Source organism: Oenanthe melanoleuca, chromosome 2, assembly GCF_029582105.1.
Source record: "Oenanthe melanoleuca isolate GR-GAL-2019-014 chromosome 2, OMel1.0, whole genome shotgun sequence".
Taxonomy (NCBI): Eukaryota; Metazoa; Chordata; class Aves; order Passeriformes; family Muscicapidae; genus Oenanthe; species Oenanthe melanoleuca.
In genome coordinates this window covers 21198128-21219656 of record NC_079335.1, presented here as the reverse complement: position 1 = coordinate 21219656, position 21529 = coordinate 21198128, and the positions used below count along the sequence as shown (strand labels likewise).

At 39.2% G+C, this 21529-nt stretch overlaps 1 protein-coding gene across 3 annotated transcripts in view; it reads right to left on the bottom strand.

The window, feature by feature from the left end:
• The window catches only part of RGS22 (regulator of G protein signaling 22), a 56865-nt gene extending 37080 nt beyond the window's left edge, over positions 1-19785 (bottom strand). For all 3 annotated transcript variants that reach the window (XM_056484590.1, XM_056484593.1, XM_056484592.1), the window contains exons 1-10: positions 18938-19785; positions 18294-18322; positions 17711-17773; positions 8924-9145; positions 5114-5199; positions 3039-3213; positions 2423-2594; positions 1159-1422; positions 800-1043; positions 92-253 (exon numbers count right to left, since the gene is read on the bottom strand). In XM_056484590.1, coding sequence (XP_056340565.1) covers positions 92-253; positions 800-1043; positions 1159-1422; positions 2423-2594; positions 3039-3213; positions 5114-5199; positions 8924-9145; positions 17711-17773; positions 18294-18322; positions 18938-18962 — 1442 coding nt within the window. In that variant the 5' untranslated portion in view covers positions 18963-19785. The remainder of the gene's footprint in view (positions 1-91; positions 254-799; positions 1044-1158; positions 1423-2422; positions 2595-3038; positions 3214-5113; positions 5200-8923; positions 9146-17710; positions 17774-18293; positions 18323-18937) is intronic.
• Between the last annotated feature and the right edge of the window lie 1744 nt (positions 19786-21529).

Genomic DNA, 21529 nt, shown 5'->3' with positions numbered 1-21529 from the left:
AGTGGATAAGTGACACAAAATAATAGGCTTACCAAAGAAAATGGATGTTTATTAAACAACAGGATTTTATTTGACATCCATTTTTGCATACCAGTAAAGAAGTAGTGGTTTCAGTACTTCAGGCTGAATCTGTCTTAAATGCATTATATTCCACTGATGTCCATGCATTAGTTCAAGTCTGAGCAACACTTCAGAACTGAGGAAATAGTCTCCATTGCTCAGTAGGTACAGTTTTTTCATCTTACTGAGTTGCCTGCAGTCAACAAAAAAGTCACATTAAGCATGTATCAAATGCTGTACACAACTGACTGCAGTTCATCCTACTGCTTAAACTGCTGCCATGCAACATGTCTTTAATTGCAAGTGGCAGAAGCCAAAATATTTTTTCCACAAATTAGAGACAGGTTGTGTATAAGACAAAACATATAGTGATGTAGAATAGACTATCTGAATCCAGCAAGATCTTTCATTAAAGCAGTTTGTCATACTGAGGTCCTACTTGCGAATTTAACTTCTTTTATTCTTTAGTTTCCTTCTGTTGCCATCTGTTTTCCAAATCTCTTTCTAGCACAGTCTTAATAATATGGTGATTCTGACATCATGGAAGCTTTGCAAACATGACTCTGCAAAGAGTTTTATCAGCTTCAGCAGAGTCATTCCAAACCTTTTTAGGACACACATTTAATTGTGTCTGTTTATTTAGACATTGTAATTTATCTAAAATCTCAAAACCTGCATTGATCTATCCAGGTTACAGATATTAAAGCAATGGGAGTAACTCTTAAATAATGGGAAGTACCTTTGTTGCCTTGTAGTGTTCTTAAGAGACTTTAGTCTTTCAATATCCATCCAGAGCCACCAGTACCTCTCCCCAGGTGTTCCTTTAATGAACTTCTTGAATCTTTCAAACTCATGTCTGTTGCCAGTGTCATAAGTCCTGTGACTAACACACCAGGCAGCTCTGCTGTCTGGCCCAACACTTTCAGAACTTAAGCTTACTTGATCAGGAGCTTGTTTTCTTACATCTTCCTTGGAGTCCAAGGCTGTAAGTGGAGAGGAACTTTGGTTAAAGAATGACTTTGCAGTACCATGAGCACATTCATTATTTGCTAATTTGTGTGTAAACACTTGGCGCTGTTTTGTGGAACTTCACATTACCTTCAATGTCAGCAGCTGGCTGTTGGGTCAGTTCTGAAATGGATTCCTTCATTGCAACTTGAGAGGATCCTGGTATGAATTCTTCTGCTGTCTGAAAAGTCGTGCTTCTCTGTTCATTTTCTTTTTTCACTGCGCTGAGCCATTTTGGGTCTAGATAAACTCTTGACTGAGTATAGGAGGGAGGTGCAGCAATGACCACAGAGAAATCTTCCTCAGCTTCTCTGGATCTCTCACTGGTAACAGCAGCTTTTGCAGATGCCTTCCCTGAAGGGAAAAGGAAACTCTGTGGCATTTCTTAGACAGGTAACCTGCTTCTTTGTCTAACTAGTTAGACATTCCTTTCAACTTCCTCTGAAAATCAGCCACGTCTAACAAGTGCTGACTATCACAGACAGACACTTGGATTAGGAGCATGGCTGAGAGATTCCCTGCTCTGCAATTACATAATTTCCTAACTATATATGGCAAAATGTGTTGATATTAACATAAAATCAGTGTGATTTTAAATATCTTTTCTTTATTCGAAACTATTTCACTTGTTTTCATTTGACAAAGAAAAATTATAGCCTCTTGACACAGGTCTGAGAAATGAAACATGGAGAATCATTTCTCAAGACCTGAGGCAATTAGGGGGAGAGATATATTTCTGAGAATGGAGAGAGAGCAAGCTCCTAACATATGAGCTGGGGCTTGTCTTCCTCTTGCTACTGTGTAAAAAGCAGAAGCAAGGCAGTGCAATGAGGTATATGTTCATACGTGCTTCTGTGTTTTCTCTCCGAGAACCTCTGGAACTTGCCAAATAATTTCAAATAAATTTGAAGTTAGACAGGATTCCAAATTATTACATCTTACAAGATTCAGCCAAAAGACCTTTAAATGCCCAGCATAAATACCCTAAGAAGATGGCTGACACAGATCATATGCTATCCAATACCCAAAGAATTCAGAAAAGAAAGTCTTTCAAACATATGAATGCCTCTCCCAAAAAACCCTAGAACAACTCAACTGAAACTTACAGATTTCTATGAAACAGAAATGTGTAAGAAAAGAAACTACTACTATCACAAAATTACTTGGCTACTAGCTCAAACTTTCACTTAATGTTGTAGCTATGGAAAGAAACAACTGCCTGTCTGAAGCCTCAGATACCACATGATAATCAGAAGGCAACAAGGGGAGTTAGCAACAATTCATTAGAAGGCCTTTTCTTTCCAGCTAGTCTGAGCTGTGTTATAAACCACAGGGTTGAGCCCTTGTTACTTACCCAGAAGGGAACCTTTTTCAGGTAATGATTCATCTCTTTTATGCTGCCTAGGCAAATGCTGAGTATCTTGAATTTTACTAGAAACTACAGGATGTGTAGATGAATCTGTAGTTTTCAGAGAATCACCTTGTTTTGCCAATGTAAACCAATCCTTTACCTGAGAAACTGTAGCCTAGGAAAAGAAGTTTCATAGAACAATTAACATTTCTCTGTTTATTCCAGCATTTCTGAGAGCTACAGCTTACCATCCATAGGAATTTTGTGCAGTCAGTTAATGCAGATTTTTGTAAGGATAGTTCCCAATGCAGAGAGCTGTATGGCAGTAGCTGAGCATACTTTTATGAGCTGAGCTTCTGTTTAAACTGTATTACAAATCATCAACCTTCTTCCATAGTACAAAAAGCTTTGAATATAAAAGCCATTTAGAGCATCAGAGAATCAAAAAATGGTTGAAGTTGAAAGGGATTTTGAAGACCATTTATTCCCAACCCCCCTGCACAAGACTGGATTATTCAACAGTCAGTTGTCCCATTACGTTGTAACTTCAGTTACAGTAATTCTTCCCAATTCATTCAATCTATCTTGATTTTACACCCAGTAAACATGATTATTTTACCTCACCAAGTGATACATAGAATTTCTGCATAGTCATTGAAGTCAATGAAGAGTCATCCTCCTCAGGAGGGGGAGAACTTGGGATTTGCTTCCATATCCAGGGACAGTAGTCACTATCTATAATGAAATTAATGCCAGTCTTGCTCCATTCTACCTGTGATATCAGTTTAGCTAGTCTGAAATCAAATGTTGAGACAAGAAAATAATTAATTTTATCTTTTAATCAGAGAAACAGTTGATTTCCCCCAGAACTGGCAATTTAAAAAAAATCATCTATCTAAAAAAATGGCTATAGAGAACTTCATTATCTGTTTGGTTTTTTTTCATAGAATAATGGAATTATAGAATATTCTGATTTGGAAGGGACCCACAAGGATCACTGAGTCCAGCTAAGTATTATTTCAGCCTCCACCTGCTGTCACATCTCTAAATTCAGTACTGCCACTGCACAGCTCACCAGCACACAGATAGTGTCCTGCTTGCATTACCAAGATTTACCAGTAAAAAATTACTTCTTTCAGGATACTTTTGCATGTATCTCTGCATTCCCAAGCCCTGCCAAGAATCCCTTGGACATATTTCTTCACTAAAATTGAACTATTCTCCCAGATTGCAGAAGCCCTGTATCACTACCAGATACTATACCTCTGGCTCCTGACAGAAGCAATCTTCCAGCAGGAATGCCATAGCACTGATCACACCGATGGAACTTGCAGATGATAACAAGACAGCTGGTACTCTCATGTTCAGCTGGCTCTCTGAGGACTTCATAGTACTGAACAGCTCTCCAGTGCTGCTTTGTGTTAGTGTGAACCCCACAATGCTCAGGAAAGGCCATTTTAGAACCACACAACAACAGTGAGGATGCTCTGGCCTCAAGAACTGGGCAGAACTTAGTTCAGTTAGAAAGAAGTACAAAGCCAACCAAGTCACATGCAAAGGGAAGATGAAGTCTACACTTGAGCCTACAATCAAGTGAAATCTCAGTTTTATTTGCGCCTACTATTGGAGATCAAATAGGATTTAATTCTAGGGTTAGGCTGTCTTCATCTTTAAATGAAGTTGCCCTTTTGGCATCTGAACTTATCTTGATTCTGATTAAGGAAAACAGCTTGAACTACTGATGTCAATTGAAATTAGGTACATGCTTAAAGTTGGTTTTATGCAATTCTCTTGGTCGCTCTGCCTGATCAAACAGTTTGTACAGCAGAAGATCAAACTTATTGTTTCATGAGGCCCAGATATGTGTAAAACAAGCTGTTAACAAAGGTATAATTCAGCACTCTCAGTTTGCTTGTTCTTTGCACACTATTCCCCCTTGAACTTAAGTGCAGTCTCCAGGTTATTGAAAATAAAAAACGTTTTTAATTTTTTAACTATAGAAGTCTGCACCCCAGTAACCACTCTGCCATTACAATCAGCAAACATGAGTTTTGTGAACCATACTTCCAGGCTGCCTCTCCTTTTGGACCCCTAAAACATGCTACAATCATCTGCATCTAGACACAGCATTAAGGGATATAGAGGTAGGTCCTTCCAAAAAAGCACACTACATCTCCTGTACATCTACTGAATGGACATCTGGGAATATACTGTAAGTTTCTAACAGTAAATCATCCAGCTATGACATGGCATCTCACAGACAACTTTGCTAAACTCTGACAGAGGGCCCAAAGACACAAAACTAGTATTTGAAATAAAAAAGACTTGTTGGTTTTTTCCAAATTTATTTCATAGACTTGTAACCTCTACTTATATGGCTTACATATTAATAAGCAAAAGATGCATTGCTACCATGATATCTCTGAGAAACAGAGATTTAGAAATCAGTAAATCTCATACTTACTCTCTTTGTAATGGTGTAGTATAGGATGTAATTCATAGTCAAGGAAAATTACAGCATGATGAGTGAAAAAATTCACTAACTTACTTTATCCAGGTCAATAAAATGTTACAATAAAGAAAACAGGAAAAGAGGAGGGCAAAACCACTTTAAGAATACTACCAAGATGAATTAAACAAAAGAGGAAAACATACAAATTTAAAACTGAAAGACAGCATAAAAGATTGCAATACCTGTATTCAAAGTAGCAGTCACTTTCTAGAAATGCTGGAAGCCTTTCTTTCTTAATCCACTCAATTGCTTGTTCTTGATCGAGTTGCTACAAAAAAAGAAATGCCAAAGATTTGCAATATTCTTGACTCTCCTAACTTATTTGCCACATAACTGATTCTCTACATCCCCCTTCTACAGAAGCACTGGCTCAGGAAAACAAATACAGAGTGAACATCACCTTTATGATGGAACAATTACTTTCCTATTAAAAGCTAAAAAGATCTAAATCTGATTTCACCTATTAGAGTTCAACTTTTGTGACAATTCATGAGTGTTTTTTCTTCAGAAATTATGTGTGTATGAATCATTCTTTTACTGTACAATTTCAAATGCAAATTAGATGCAAAAAAATTTCTGCCATAGGAAACTGCTACTTTCTGACTTTAACACATTTTATAAATAATAGATATTATTTTTCCTCACGCATTTGAAGAATAAGGAACCCTTAAAATTAATTGTAGTTCCAGAATGAGAAAGCTGTGGATATTAAAACCAAAATCAAACAAATATAAATCCAATTAGTTATCACCCCTCATGCATTTATGTTGGATCCCTGCATAACTGCATTGTACACAGTAATTCTCATAGTGGAAACTGTTGTGTGTTATGACCTGGGGCACAAGAAATTTCTGCTCAGGCAGTCTAAGCCTCAGTGCCTCATTGAAGCAGAAAGAGAAGTGCCCCAAGAGAGTGGTTTGGGGGGTGAAAGGGAAATGTTGAGCAGCAAGCTATACAGAGACAGCTAGTTCCAATGAAATAAGAGCAAGATCTCTGACTATGGGCCACAATTCATAGTTGCTTCCCTTAGAAATTACATACAGCCCTTCCTAGTATTTATTTTTAATACTGTAATTTTTCCACTCTTAGGGGATAGTCTATTTTATTCATCTGAGATGCATTTTTCCTTTTAGTGAAGGTGAGACTAATTATTTTGAAGAATGCAGTAATTACCCTTTTCCATAAAAACAGGTGAAGTTTGGGCAACGATGGATACTACTTTTTATATCAGGTAATCAGTTTATGTAGATCACAGCTAGAATTTTCTTTCCATGAGCTAATATTCCATTTGGGGCAAGGGTTATTTCTGCCTCATACATATCTGTAGGGGATTAAAAAAATCTGAATTACTCAGAAAGTGGGTGGTTTCATTTAGAGAGAAGAAAATATTTCAAAATATGGAAAGCTTATGTTGGCAGTGGCTCATATAATGTAATTTCTGGAGATGGAGACTAATTACTCCCAACCACACAATGTATGCTCCTTCTTGGCAATTGACAAGTTTTTTGAAATACAGAAGATAGTTTCTTTATTTTGGCATTTATTATTTATGCATTTACTGACTTACAGCCCAGTTTTTTATCTGAATGATTCATAACATGCTCACGTCCATACATGGCTGGTAAAGTACATGTCATATCACAAGGAAAAAATTTCTATTCTTTCCCCATCCCTAGAGAAAGATGCTACATTTAATCTGATGGGGTTTGTTACCTTGATTAATTTCCTTACCCAATCAGCCTTAGGCCTTGTTAGGACCCAATCCAGCAAAGCTTTTAGCACATGTTTAAGTTTAAGCATGTGTTTAACTTCCCTTGATTAAAGTTAAAAACATACTTAAGTGCTTTGCTGAACTGGGGTTTCTTTGAAGTAAGGTATGTGGGATGCCAGCCAGTTTTCTTCCTTAGTTGTGATCAATTCTACACAAGATTTTTTTTCCTCAATGTATTTCACACCATTGATATTGACTATCAATGAGAAGACATATCCATATCAATGAGGAGACATTTCCATATCAATGATTTGCAAATGTGCAAACATACATGAAGAAAACTTTGCTTATCTGTAAATTTGTAACAATCTGAGAGGGAAGTAAAATACAGAGTAAAATACCACTATGTGTATTTCTTAGTCAAGATGTGTTTAAATTCAGGCCATAGCCTGAAAGGCCTACTAGGATTTCCCAGTCATAACTCCTTTCCATAAGGAACCAGTCAGTGATGACCACTCAAGTTGACTTTTTGTAAGCAATGTAACATTGAAACAACTGTCAATCTCTTTAGTTTGTATGACGACAGCCAAAGCAAAGCAGACAGCATCACCTGAAAACTGAAAGATCAAATCCTATTTGATTTGAACAGAGCTACTTGATAGAGTTGATCTGGGGTCTCCTGGTTCAGTCACTAGTGCAATGAATGGAGCTGACTTCTTTCACCTTATATAGTCTCAGTAACCATTTGGGGCAAGATGTTCCACAGGCCATTTTGTTCCAGCTCAGACTGGAGATGCCAAGTTCAACTGGATGAGGCATCTATGTTACCATCAAGTAATAAGAAGAAATATCACCCTTTCACCCCAAAAGGAGAAAAAAGGGTAGTGAGGCATATTGTTCCTCAAAAGGCTATAATGCTTCCCATCTATGGAAAATATCCCAGGGAAAGAAATGGAATCTTAAATAATACTGAAGTCCCATTTCTCCAGACCACATGAAAGAAGAAAGTAATAGTGAAATGGCTTTGAATTGCTCAAGAAAGGCCATCCACAGTGATGGGAGGGTAGCCCAGAAAGCAATGTCAGCCACACTTGCACAAACACACAGCATTTCCTCAGTTTAATATTGAGAGAAAATAAGAAATCAAGAATAACTCTTCTGCTTTTGTGCTCTCAACCAAAGTATTTATGAAAATTATTATTTAACATGGTGGGGGTGTTTATGGGCCTTGTCCTTTTGTATCATTTGTCCAATTTAAATGCAGGTAATTACAACACCACATTACTATCATTTTGTTAAACATCATTGCGTTTTGACCTCTCTCAACACTGCTTTCTTTTCTGAAAATCATTAATCTTATACTGAGAAAAGCAGTGCTCTGTTACAACTCCCTGCTTTGCTCTCAGCTTTCCAGCTATGACATAATTTTGAGAAGCCACTGCAAAAAATGGACCAAGACCTTAGATTGGCCTTGAATAAAATGAAGTCATGTCAGTCACATGCATGCAAAATAAGCAAGAAAGGAATAAACCAAGCATCCAGTGAAATATTTTTTTCATCCTTGAAACCTGTTTTTAAAGGCAAAATCCCACATCCAACAGTACTGACTTGTATTCTCTCAGGTGTGTAAGATGCTTCAACTCCTGATTTTAACCTGCCTAAGCTGGTGCTGAAGATGGCCCTGGAAGCAGGCAGGTAAGAATACCAAAACTGATACTGTCTAAGCAAGCCTGAAAACAGATTTATTTTTTTTTCTAAATTCCAACCCATCTTTCCATTAATTTAGCTTTCTTCTTGCCAAAGATTATTTTTTCTGGCCATTTCAATTGATGTTAACCATGTAAATCCTTTAGGAATTAATTTAAGAGAGACTTATGTGTTGCCAGACCACAGATGAGCTCATAGCCACACAAGGAAATTAATTAATAAGGAAAGACTGAACTGCATTAGTTTCAGTCAATTTGCACATTCCAGGGATCACTAGTAAAGTAACTGTTGTCATAATATTTTTTCTTTTAATATTAAAAAGTATTTAGACCACACAGCTGAACCCTGCCCTACAGAATCTTCAAAATTCTGTGCTACAGGATGTGCATCTGTAATTCCATTCACTTGTCTGCTAGACACATGTGCATTACAGGGCATAATTTGGCCCATCATTATGTTTTCCTAACATAAATTAACATTTTTCCCAAGCTACCAAGCCAAACACAACAACAACTATTGCCAGTATCTCTACAGAAAGATCTAAATATAAACTCAGGGTCTATAAGATGCTTACCATAGTGTTGTAATTTGGATCAATACTTAAGACTGAAGAAACACTGTGGGTTTTGGAGAGCTGCCCATCATTCTTTTCTTTGCTTAGAACATCATAAATGGGGCTTGGAGGTTTTTGATCATGTGGAATCTTTTTCGGTTGGCTTTCCAGGCATTGTGGGGCATAATTAACTGCTTCAAAAGCCCCAGCATCTGAGTTAAACTTGACTGGCTGAGCAAAAGTCTACAAAAGAAGTTAGGAGAGTTTATGGTACTGTAATAAGACAACTATCATTTAACAAGTTACTTTTTATCACATAGAGGCATCCTACAGAATAAAAAATTGCATTATGAGGTTTCTTTCTCTTGGGGCCTGAAATAGTAATTTTTCTTCATTCTTGTTTTTGCTATATAGCTTTCCAAAGCATTCCTACTTTTTTATCTCAGCAATGTTTAATTGTCAAGATTTGAATTCATTCTAGATCACAGACCATTGTTTTTTACATGTAAATAATTGATTCAGTACATTGATGTCTAGAATATATAATTAACTGTGACTTCAGTAACTGTCCTACAGAGAAGTACTCACTTACAGGATCAGATCTCCAGTATTATTCTCCCATTCATTACTATCAACAATCAAGGCATGAAAATATTAGCAATGAAGCTGACCTTTTTAAATGTGAGGTGCATTTGAAGAGGATGAATCTGAGGATTTTCATATGTAGGAAAGGTTTTTCACCATATAGGTCAAACAACTACCAAAATCCATGTCCTGTAGTAAATTTTATTATACATCACTAGTTCAGTCAAATAGTGTATAGTAGATGAGATAGACTAAACTTCAATTTCGGCCATGTAATTGTGACTTTTGTAAATTCACAAAACCCCACAGCATGTGTACACACTAAAACAGAGCCATCTTTCATCTTTTAAGCTCTGGTATTGGGTATTTCTCTAAAAGACTAACTTTAAAATTTTCTTACTTGAAATGAAGAAGAAAAATATGAATGGACTTTAGAGAAGTCATAGAGGATGCACATGACAGTTATGAATATGAGATTATATAGAATTTATGTGTGTTATATACTCTACATGATATAGAGTATATAAGCATCTCTGCACTCAGCTGGACAAGGCATGTTGTATTTAAAGACTCAGGAAACTAAGGCCACACCTAAACCCAGTGCCAAAACTCTTTCTGGCTTCATTCCAGACAGGATCCCACCTGGTGTTTGTACAGTTGTCGTTCCCCTGCATTTAATAAGAATATTTTATTTGTTCAAGTACTGTATTTTTAATTTCCTTGAATTTTTTCATATATCACATATATGCACACATAGACATAACTCATATACATTGTAAATATGTTAAATACATACTACACATAACCTAGAAATATAGTACAGAACAATTTGATTCTTCTTCACATCTGTGTAAGCCCAAAGTAATGATGTTAGTGTCATCTATTTCGTTGCTTCTGTTTGAAGCCCCCTTGTTGATCAATGTCTTCTAGAGCAATGCCCAGAATCGAACCATGTGGCTGCAACATGTTTTTCCAACATTCCCTGCTTATCCCATAATGTCTCACTGTGGAGCTCAGCCTGGCAAAGCACACAGCATGTGAGAGCTTTAAGTGTACGATTAGTGCCTATGACATCAGACCGTCACTGCTCAGGGCCATGCACTTGAATTGCATGAGTCTGCTCAGTTACCTAACTTCAGCTGAAATCATGCATTGGTTTTTGTTCTCTGACACCTTCTGCCTCTTTTGGCATTAATTTTCTCCAGGGCACTCTGAAGGTTTTAGTGCTTTTTTTTCCAGATGTACTGAAAAGCATCTAACAAACCTTTCATGTGTAGTAGATTTCCCTACATTCAGACCTCCTCCCAGTTTGCTATGTGCACATTTCATTTACTTTCAAACCTAATTTGGGCTGCTACCAGCTTTTAAGTGACTAACTGTGCAACCTTAACAGCCTTTAAATGCTTTCTTCCTTATATATTCCTCCATGTTTTATATAAGGAAACAGAAAAAAGTACACTAAGAAACAACATACTTCAGTCTCTCAGGATTTGAAAGGCTCTCGCTTGTGGAAAAAAGTAAACAAAATGCAAATTCCATAATAAAGAGCTTTGTGACTAGACATGAGATTGTTTCAGTTTCATGTTTTTCAAATTGAAAACTAAGCAAATACAATATTATTTTAGCACATCTATCTATTTTTATTTAATCATTTGTAACTTACTCTAGATTTAGGGTTTTTCAATACATATTCTATTTAGCTGAAAACTATGGCAACTTTAATGCAGTGAAAAGGATGCTAGTGACAATTTTTAAAATGTAATGTATATTGCTGTTTTGGGAGTCTGACTACCTATCATTTATAAGACAAATATACTAAGGGAGCAAAAGAACATATAGTGATGGGATATGAAGATTTAGACTTCATACACGACATACTTGACTGAAAAAGGGAGATCTAGTCCAGACTTTTGGAGTTTGGATGTAGTTACCCATCCCCAGGGACATCAAAAGGCATGCATATTTCTTCTATCAGTTAGAGAGTAGCCAGCAGACTTGACACTAGTAAGGATGCATCTGGAATACTGTATCCAGTTTTGGGTCTCCTGTACAAGAAGGATATTCACATGTTTGATCCATCAGAAGACCACCCAGATGGTCAGAGACTGGAGCATTCACCCTAGAGGGAGAAGTTCTAGGAGGACCAGCAGCAGCCTTAGCATACTTACAAGGAGATTGCTGAACAGATAAAGCCAGGCTTTTTACAGAGGTGATGGTGGGAGGACAAGAGACCACTCATCATACACTGAAACAATGGAGGTCTCAACTGGATTATAAGAAAAAAAGGTCATTTTGGGATGATTACCACTGGAATAAGCTGCCCAGAGAGGAATCAGCTGTTGGAGGTTTTCAAGACCAACTGCAGAAAGTGTTAAGCAACATGTACCAAAGCACTGACCCTGCTATGAGAAGGAAGGCACACGACAGACTTCCTCAAAGCCCCTTCCAGACAGTAATCTATGATTCTGTACAAATCCCAAATTCCCAGCAGAGCATCTCTCTATCTCTCAAACTATCATACAAAAGCATTTTAGAATAGCTCAAACCTTTCTGGAGAAGCTTGTTTACTTAAAAAATCTACAATGATAAACCAGAATGTTTTTACAAACATAATAAAAGAAGAGATAATTCCTAATCTTCTTAACTCTTCACCACTATAAAAATAAAAGTAATAACGTTATGAGAAAAATCAAACAGGAACACAAAACAAACCACCTCAGAACCTGATTTCTTATAGGAAACATTTTCCCTGTTGCCATACAGGAAAGAGGAACAGTCAATCCATTTTCCTTTCAGTATCTGAAGAACTCTGGGGCAAAACACATAATCTAATCATTCTCACACATTACATGCCACAAAAAAAAATGCACCAAGAAACTGTTCAGTACCCTTTAGCAAACTTAAGACCTTTCTAGTGGAAGTCAAGTACTGTAAAACCCTGTAACACTTCACAGGACAATAATGAGAGAGGTTTATGGCACCACCAATATTCTGTTATTGCAATAATGAGGAATCTCTTCAGTGTTAAGGAGTGAATAATAGTCTACACTATAAAGGAAGGGAAAACAATTATCCATGCCAATCTAATATACTAAGAAATGTCTTTCTTACCCCACATTTGGCAAGTGCTTTTGGCTTTTCAAAGACAAGTAAAATACACTAACCTAACTAGACTAAGTGTATCATTCCCTAGTTTGAGCTAATTTTTAATGCTTTGAAGATAGAAAGGGAAACCCCCAGAGAAATTATACCTCAAGATGTTAAGAAAAAAATAAATCAGGTTTGGCAGGAGCCTTGAAGCTTGGGGTTCATACATTGTCAATGTAGTACAATAAATAAGATCAAGGACTTGAGAATACCAATAAATAAGAAATCTACATACTTCGCAAACTGCTTCACTCACAGGCAATTCTCCCCCCAAAACCAGTATGACCAATGTTACTCAGTGTACTAATCTCAACTTCAGAAAAAAATCTCTGAGCAAATAGCAAAAAGCTGTTTTCAGACTGTGGTACAGCAATACTATTAAATATACAATTGCATGTACTTTTTTGACAGCATAAAAAAGTTTTAGCTGTCAAATGCACATTGAGTATGGTTTTCAGCTGAAAAATAAACAGAATACATAATTCTGAAATTTGAAGTTATAGACTTAACTGAAGGGAAGACAAATTTCCCTCAGTCCTCCCATAACAGAAACCAAAACAGCATCCATCACCATGTTACCAGGATATCAGACATATAAATCTCACTGTTCTCTGTCTTAACAGTTTTCAGATACACTCAACTTCGGATACAATTAACAAATGTGCAAATATGCTCACATCCCAGACCCAAATAACGTAGTTTGATCCCAAGACAAACAGAATGACCACAGCTTGGCTGTTTCTTAAGTTAAGGGTGGGAGTGAATAGAGATCTCATACAGAAGCATTGCCAAAACTTCCTTAAGAAGGGTATATGCATATCATAAATAAATGTCAGTGAGAGTCCACACCAGAAAAGAATTTGAGCAGCTCTATGAAGTGTCTGGAAAAATTCACACTACACATGGTCAATGCAAAATCTCCCATTGACTTTAATGAGTCCAGGTTTCCCTTCTCTTGATGAGTAAGACAAAAAACATAATCACATATTACAACCTAATTAAGAGAGAAGAACATTTAGAGTAAACATACTATCAATAAGGAATGTAGCCAGGAATGTTTTGCTTGCTTCCTTCAACGTCAAAACATGATGCAAGTTTTAATCCTGGGTAAGTCTCAACATAACATGCATGTAGGGCCTTACTTCTGTCAAAGCCTTTTTAAGGGAGGTTATATTGGCAACTGCAGCCTCCCTCCTCACACTTGGAAAAGACAACAGATAACTAATGAGCATGCACTGATGCCTTGAATCAATGATTTCATGCATAGAATTATTCAAAATCATCTTCAAAGCAGTGAAGGGCCTGAACTGTGCAGCAGAGTGGATTGATTTTTTGCTTTCTGCCCTGTCTGTAATCTTCTACTTAGATCAAGCAAGATTTTATTTGTGACTGATTTGTGACTAGTTTTTCAGGACCATTCTGTCTTCAGAAAGATCAATTGGCCCGAGCTTGGTTACTAGGGCTTTAATTGTTTTCAGAATTGTCACCTGCATCGAATGCTGTACCCTAAACCACTTGGAGGAGAGGGAGAACCATGTTTAAAAGAGATATTCTTCAAATCTAAAGTTGATAAAATTATAGTCACTTAGTAGATTTCTGCTATAAGAGAAACCAACAACCAGGGACTCACCATCAAGTGGTCATCTCCTGAATGTGCTTCAATTGAGGCACAAGGTAGCACTTTTGTCTCTAGTGCAACTCCTTGAGGTTGCAAAGAGGAGGAGTGTGCCTTCCTCAGGATCACTGGTAACTGGAAAATGACAGGTAAGAACCCAGTATGGACTTGGGATGGAACGATTAGCAAGCAGCTGGTAGAGTGCAGAAGAAACAAGTTGACATTACTGTGCTTGCCTTCCACACTGAGCTGGATGGCAATCTCTGATTTTCTGAATTTTCATTCTGAATAAACATATCCTTGGATGTTTTTAATATATGGATTGGAGATTCAAATTATAGCCTGAACTCCTAGAAATGGAAATGTATCCAGGCCAATGTTTCTCTTAAATCATTCATTTTACATTAGTTACTAAGGAAGGTGTAACTCTGTGTGTCATGTAATTTGTTTCTGCTACTGTGAAATCACTGTACTACTGGCAGCAAGTGCCCTCCTGAGGTTTTTTGGATTATGTATTTCAGAAATACTTTCTGTAAATTACACTTTCTTACAGTATACACCTCTTTGGAGTACCTAGATATTTATGCTAGATTACACTGAATGTCATTATAATAAGAGAATCACTTAAGGGATACATTGTAAATCAAAGCAAAAAAAAACCAAACCCACATGTAAAACCTGCTGCTGTTATAGCAAGTCCCCAGTGACACAATTTTCCATCTGCTAATGGTGCATTATAAATCAATGCAGAAGCAGTCCCTTAAAATAAGCATTTGCTCCCCCTGATTTCTTGTATCAAGTCTCACAATATTTTCAGTTTAACTTGTTGCCTAACTACTAGCACACCTGGGTAATACTGTTCCCAGGCAACAGTGGATAAGCACAACAAGAATAAAGCAATGGAAATTTCAATGCACTGTTTTAGTAGAAGCCTTCTGAGAAGGAGAGGGAAATCAGGAATGTAAGGTATTCAAACCACAGAACTCAAGGCATTAATAGAACTTAATCCTGAAGAGGATAAATCCTTAGGAAAAGATCAAAGAGAAAATAAAACCAATTATGAGAACATTACAGTTAAAAATAGCTAATAGAGCATCTGTTTTCATGAAGATACGTAAATATGTAAAAGAGAGAGCATGTGTCATCTTAGAAACCTACCAAGATTACCAGCATAAAACAGTGTTTACTCAGGAGTGACTGTGAACTCTTTTCTGTGGGCTTCCAGAGCCATCAGGAGTGCCTGGACAATTACTGCAGTTCAGAGCTGCTGAGCTGCGCCAGGACTGTGGGCTGAGGAGCCTCTGAGGCCAAGCAGAATTTTGGCCTCTAACAGATGTCCTGAAATTTGTGTATGTGCAAGGAGATCAAGAGACTGAAAAGGCTGAACTTCTTACCCACTCCATCATTTGGGGAAAACTTGAAGCATAGTTTCCAATAAGCAGCAAAGGCATAGAGGATGGTACTCCCGCGCTAAGAACAATCTGGCACATGGAAGAAGGCTTGGGTTTAAAACCTAAGTAGTTAGGCTTGGATTTAGGCAGATATCCTAAGGCAGCTGTGGGGCAGGGGCTGGGGGAGTGCAGGTGAAAGAAAAAAACCCAGTTCTCTTATCACATATTTTGTTCCATCTGTCTCTCTAACTTTGTATACTCTTCAGAATCTTGCAGTGTGTGAAAGTACGTAAAGACTGAGCCCCTGAAAGAAGTCAGTGTTGATGCTGTGCACAAAACTCACACTCTGACAAAGATCTGATACCTCCAGATTCCATTTTAAGATTAAAAATTGGAATGAGGAGGCCATTCTGCCATCCTTAGCAGTGCAATTTCCATGCTGTGTACATTTACACGAATCTATGACATGGCTGAGAGACAGCTATGTCTGATTCAGTTAAGTAAGCCAAATCATTCAGTCATGAATTACAACTGAACTTACTTCATTAGTGGCTTCACCAAGCCATTTTGTAGCTCCTTTGAGGTCCAAGAAGCATCAAGAAATATTCTGCTCTCTCCTAATGCTGGCAGTGGTTCATACCAAGCAAGCTGTATGTTCTTGTAGTGTAGCCTGTTGGACTGCAGTGCTTTAGGAGGGAAACAGGCTGTGGGATAAATTTGTGGCACATTGGGTGGAAGCCACAAGTGACACTGTGGAAAGGCCTGCGTGAGTGACACCGGCAAGGGACTTTGAGTGTAAGGTATCAGGGCCAAGACTACTAAGATGAAGATGGATGAGGCTGCCACATTGAAGGAGCAGGACTGTACATGTGATTCTCAATAGAGTGTGGGGAGGCAGGCTAGTTGATAGGGAAAAGGAGCAAAATACAGAACTGGTTAAATACAAGGCATTTACCTTGTATTGTTTACTGGGTATGATGGTCTAACTGTGACTGGATCAGCACACAGAATATAGTGTAAGGCTGCATCCTTCTTGCTACAAATGGGATAGGAAGAGGAGGAAAGTGCCAACTTTGAAACCTTCCAAGCCATGAAAAGAAAGACTTGTTTCTTGAGCTTAAATGTAAATTAACCACTGAATACATTGCCAGAAAACTGTAAAAGGACAAACACTTGTTATTTCATCATGTTATGACACTGTAATAGAAGTGGATACATTTAAGTAAGTATTTATGTGTCCTTTTCATTTCCTATTCATATTATTTTAGTGGACTGTTATTTAAATACATAAATAATTGATTATGTAAGTTTAAATACATAGATAACCTAGCGATCTTGGTGGACAGTAGGTTGTCCATGAGCCAGCAGCGTGTCCCTGTGGCCAATAAGGCCTGGTGACTGCCAGCAGGTCCCAGGCTCTTCAGTACATGAGGGACATGGAGCTACTTGAGCAATCCATCAGAGAGCTATGAAAATGATTAAGGGACTGGAGCAACTCTCTTATGAGGAAAGGCTGAGGGAGCTGTGCACGTTCAGCCTCAAGAAGAGACAAATAAGAGAGGTCCTTATCAATTTCTATCAGTATCTGATGGAAGGATGATGCCAGACTCTGCTCAGTGGTGCTGAGCAATAGGACAAGAGGCAATATGCAGAAACTGATGCACAGGAAGTTCCACCTGAACACAAGGAAAAACTTCTTTACTGTGTGGGTGACTGAGCACTGGAACAGGCTGCCCAGAGAGGTGGTGGAGTCCCCCTCACTGGAGACATTCAAGAACCATCCGGATGCAAATCTGTGCCATGTGTTCTGGGATGGCCCTGCTTGAGCAGGGAGGTTGGAACAGATGACTCACTGTGCTGCCTTCCAACCTGACCTGCTCTGTGATTCTGTAAATTAGCAAGAGAACATCTGTCCCCAGAAGTCCAAATAATGGGCTATTCTTACTGATAATAACACTGAGCAGTAAGGGTTGCTAGCATTAAAATACAGATACAATTTTCCAAGATGGACAAAGTTACCCTTAATCTTAGTTTCTTGCATTTTGCAAGGGATTTCTGTAAGGTACTCACCGGAAGACTCAAAAATTCATTAAAGTAATCCACAAGCATATCATCTGTGGCTAGGCATTCTTCCTATAGAGAGATAAAACCACAAAGCATGGCTTGGAATAATCTGCGCTAATATTTGAATGCACTATTGCCTCAAACAATATTTTTTCATGAGATATGGCATGAAAGCTTCTGCAAAATATTATTTCCCATTTTTTGAGAATATAGTTATTACATCACTGTTACATTCTAGCCATTGCACACTGCCAAGGTCCTTAGCAAGGTAAATCCTTTGCCAATGAATTCACAGATAAGTAAGGAGATTGTTGAACCTGTCATGTTCAATCTTCCAGTTGTTTGTTTCCTTCCTTCATCCTAATTCACTTTCATTTCCATCTTTATTCTCCATTAGCCTCCTGTTAATTTTTTCTAATTATTTTCAAACTAAGTATTTTGTCTGATAAAATTTTAAGAAATTGCTCAGTAATCTGTACTTGCAAAAAAGAAATGAGAAAACAGACGAAGATTTCTAAAATGGTTTTTTGCTTTTTTGTTCCATAGCTGCATGATGAAAACAATGACCAAGGCTTATAAGCATACTTACTAACATTTCTTCTGTTATACATGGAGGTTCTGAAAAGAAGATATTAAATATCATATGTTATCCAAGCAATACAGTCAATCTGGTTCAACTACAATACAACAAAATGTAGTCAGGCATGATAACCATCCTGGATATTCTGAAATAAAATAACTTAGTCTGAAGAAATAAAATAAACTAAAATAAACTAAGAATATGCTGACCTGTGTGTTGATAGATTAACTGTCACAAGAACTATTTAAATAAAAAATCAAGTATTATTTAAATATATTATTTCTTATACATATCAGTTAACTTCATGTCAGCCTTCCTTTGCAAAATTGATAACTAGAAGCTTGGTGGTTTAATGAAAATATGGATTTGTATGAGACTCTCAAAGCTTTCAACATCAAATACTGCAAAGCATGTTATAAAATTGAAAAGATACAACTGTCTTCCCAAATAATCAACTCTCATTCATTCTAGGAGAATACCCTGTCTCTAGTGATGCCATTTAATGGGAGTAAAGTTATCTCTTCGGGATAATGGCTTCTGCCGGGCCAGTTTACACCCGTCAGTTCAGAATATGCCCCTTTTTTGTGCCACCGTGGGCCCGAGCCCCGTGCGACACGGAGCCAGCCCGGCCGTGCGGGCAGAGCGCGGCGTACCTGTGGTGAGCCTCTTGGAGCGCATCCCGCACCGACACCCGCGGCTGCCGCCGGCCGCGCCCGCGCAGGTGAGAGCAGCGCCTGCACAGGGGAGATCCGGGAGAGCAGCGGGAGCAGCGCCTGCACAGGTGGGATCCGGGAGAGCAGCGCCTGCACAGGGGAGATCCGGGAGAGCAGCGGGAGCAGCGCCTGCACAGGGGAGATCCGGGAGAGCAGCGGGAGCAGCGCCTGCACAGGTGGGATCCGGGAGAGCAGCGGGAGCAGCGCCTGCACAGGTGGGATCCCGGAGAGCAGCGCCTGCACAGGTGGGATCCCGGAGAGCAGCGGGAGCAGCGCCTGCACAGGTGAGATCCGGGAGAGCAGCGGGAGCAGCGCCTGCACAGGTGGGATCCGGGAGAGCAGCGCCTGCACAGGTGAGATCCGGGAGAGCAGCTCCTGCCCAGGTGGGATCGCGGGGAGCAGCTCCTGCCCGGGTGCGATCCCGGGGAGCAGCTCCTGCCCAGGTGGGATCCCGGGGAGCACCAGGAGCAGCTCCTGCTCAGCTGGGATCCCGGGGAGCAGCTCCTGCCCAGGTGAGATCGCAGGGACCAGCTACTGCCCGGGTGGGATCGCGGGGAGCAGCTCCTGCCCAGGTGCGATCCCGGGGAGCAGCTCCTGCCCGGCTGGGATCCCGGGGAGCAGCTCCTGCCCGGCTGGGATCCCGGGGAGCAGCAGGAGCAGCTCCTGCCCAGGTGGGATCCCGGGGAGCAGCAGGAGCAGCTCCTGCCCGGCTGGGATCCCGGGGAGCAGCGCCGGGCCCGCCAGGCCCCGCCGGGCCCTGCGGCCGCCGCGCCGTTGCCAAGGCGCTGCAAACGCGGCCCGGGCAGCGCCGGGCCCGGCCCCGCGCTCCCGCAGGGAGGACAGTCCCACAGGAGATGCCTGACAAGCAGAAAACTGGGGGTGCTTGGAGCCAGAAATGAAACCAAACAGTCCCAGAATGTCAGTTTCTTGTAAGAAACTCCAGCATGTAAGATAAAGTCACATTTCTGATGCGATCAGTGAAAGCTGTGTGCAAAGAAGGAATTCAGGGTCCTATATGAGGATTTCAAAGGCATTTAGGTGTTTCACAACCAGGATCTGAAAACCATCCTACCTAGCAAGTACCTTATCCTAGAACTGTATAAATCCTTCGGGATTTTTTGGCATGAAAGTTCTCTCAAAAGTTCTCTGCCACTGCTTGTTTCCAGACCAGAACTGCTTTTAGGAGCTTGGCAAAAATCCCATTGGAATCAGTTGTACAAGAAGTTATGGGAGCAAGGTACATGAAGGGCTCATTTGAGAAGCCTAATCCATCAGCCAGACTCAGGAAGTGCCCAGAAGGCTCTAAGACCTTGCATTCCCAGAAAATGATCATTTGTGTCCCCTTTCCCAGAGCAGAGTAGTATATCCAGTTGTAACACTCAACTGTGAAAAAAGTTTTATTTTACCTCCTACATGACTTTGGTGAAATCCAAGGTTAAGTAAAAACAGAACAAATGCACATGCCTGGGGACTGCAGCTTAAAGTCCAGAAGCTGATGAGTGTTAATAATGAACAAGCAGCAAATCTGTTACCATAGAGGCAGAGAAAATGGCTTTATCTCCTAGAAACACATGATATTTTGCACCCTCTACTCCAGATGTGCACCCCCATTCTGGGGAATGCCTGCCCAAATACAATCACTGGTCTAGTTGCTGAATGCCAGATTAATACTTCTAATTGTCTTAATGAAATATTGTTAGCTTTGTGATTGACTTTTAAGGGTGATTTGGTTCTGGGGCTGTGGGTTGTGGGTGTCCCTTAAGGGGACAATAGTATTCCCAAAGACCTAAAAGACAAGCTAATAATGTGTTATTCAAGACACACATTTCAGGCAAATGGTCCATATATATATGTATCTGAAGACCATATTGAACAGAAGTAAAGAATAAAATATAAAGATTCAGACAAGTTATCTATGGACAATTTAAATATCAGTACTCTGATGAAGCATTAACTGTTCCTACATTCTATGTATGCAGACTCTATTCAATAAGACATGACAAACAGTAAGTTGACATTGAATTTCCTAGTGCTGTGTATCAGGACATATTCTGTTGTCACTATAAAATATTTCAAATAGGTATACTTCATGTATATGTAAAATAAATATGCATAACAGCCCAAAAAATGAAAAGTTAAACCATTCCAGCAGGTAGAATTGCACTCCATTGTATTATGAGCCGGGATTGATTCATAACCAAACAACTTATTATGATTTTAAATGTTTAAGCTAAGGTACATTCCACTCATTTTTCCCCTGCCCCTCTTTCTTTCTGATGTAGGTATAAACATGGTCTGCAGTACATAACTTTCTCCTAAACTTCCTTAATTGCTTGCAATTTTTGAAGAAAACATAACAGAAACATGATGAATGAGCCTTTGTTTTAAATTAGACGTGGAAGCTACAAGACAGCTCAGAAACGACTGAAGTCTGGAAATGAGTCAATTAAGAAAAATAAAATTCAAAAAGGTCCTTTTCCTATCCTTCTGCCATAAGGTATATTTTGACTAAAAACTCCTAGGTCTTTGTGC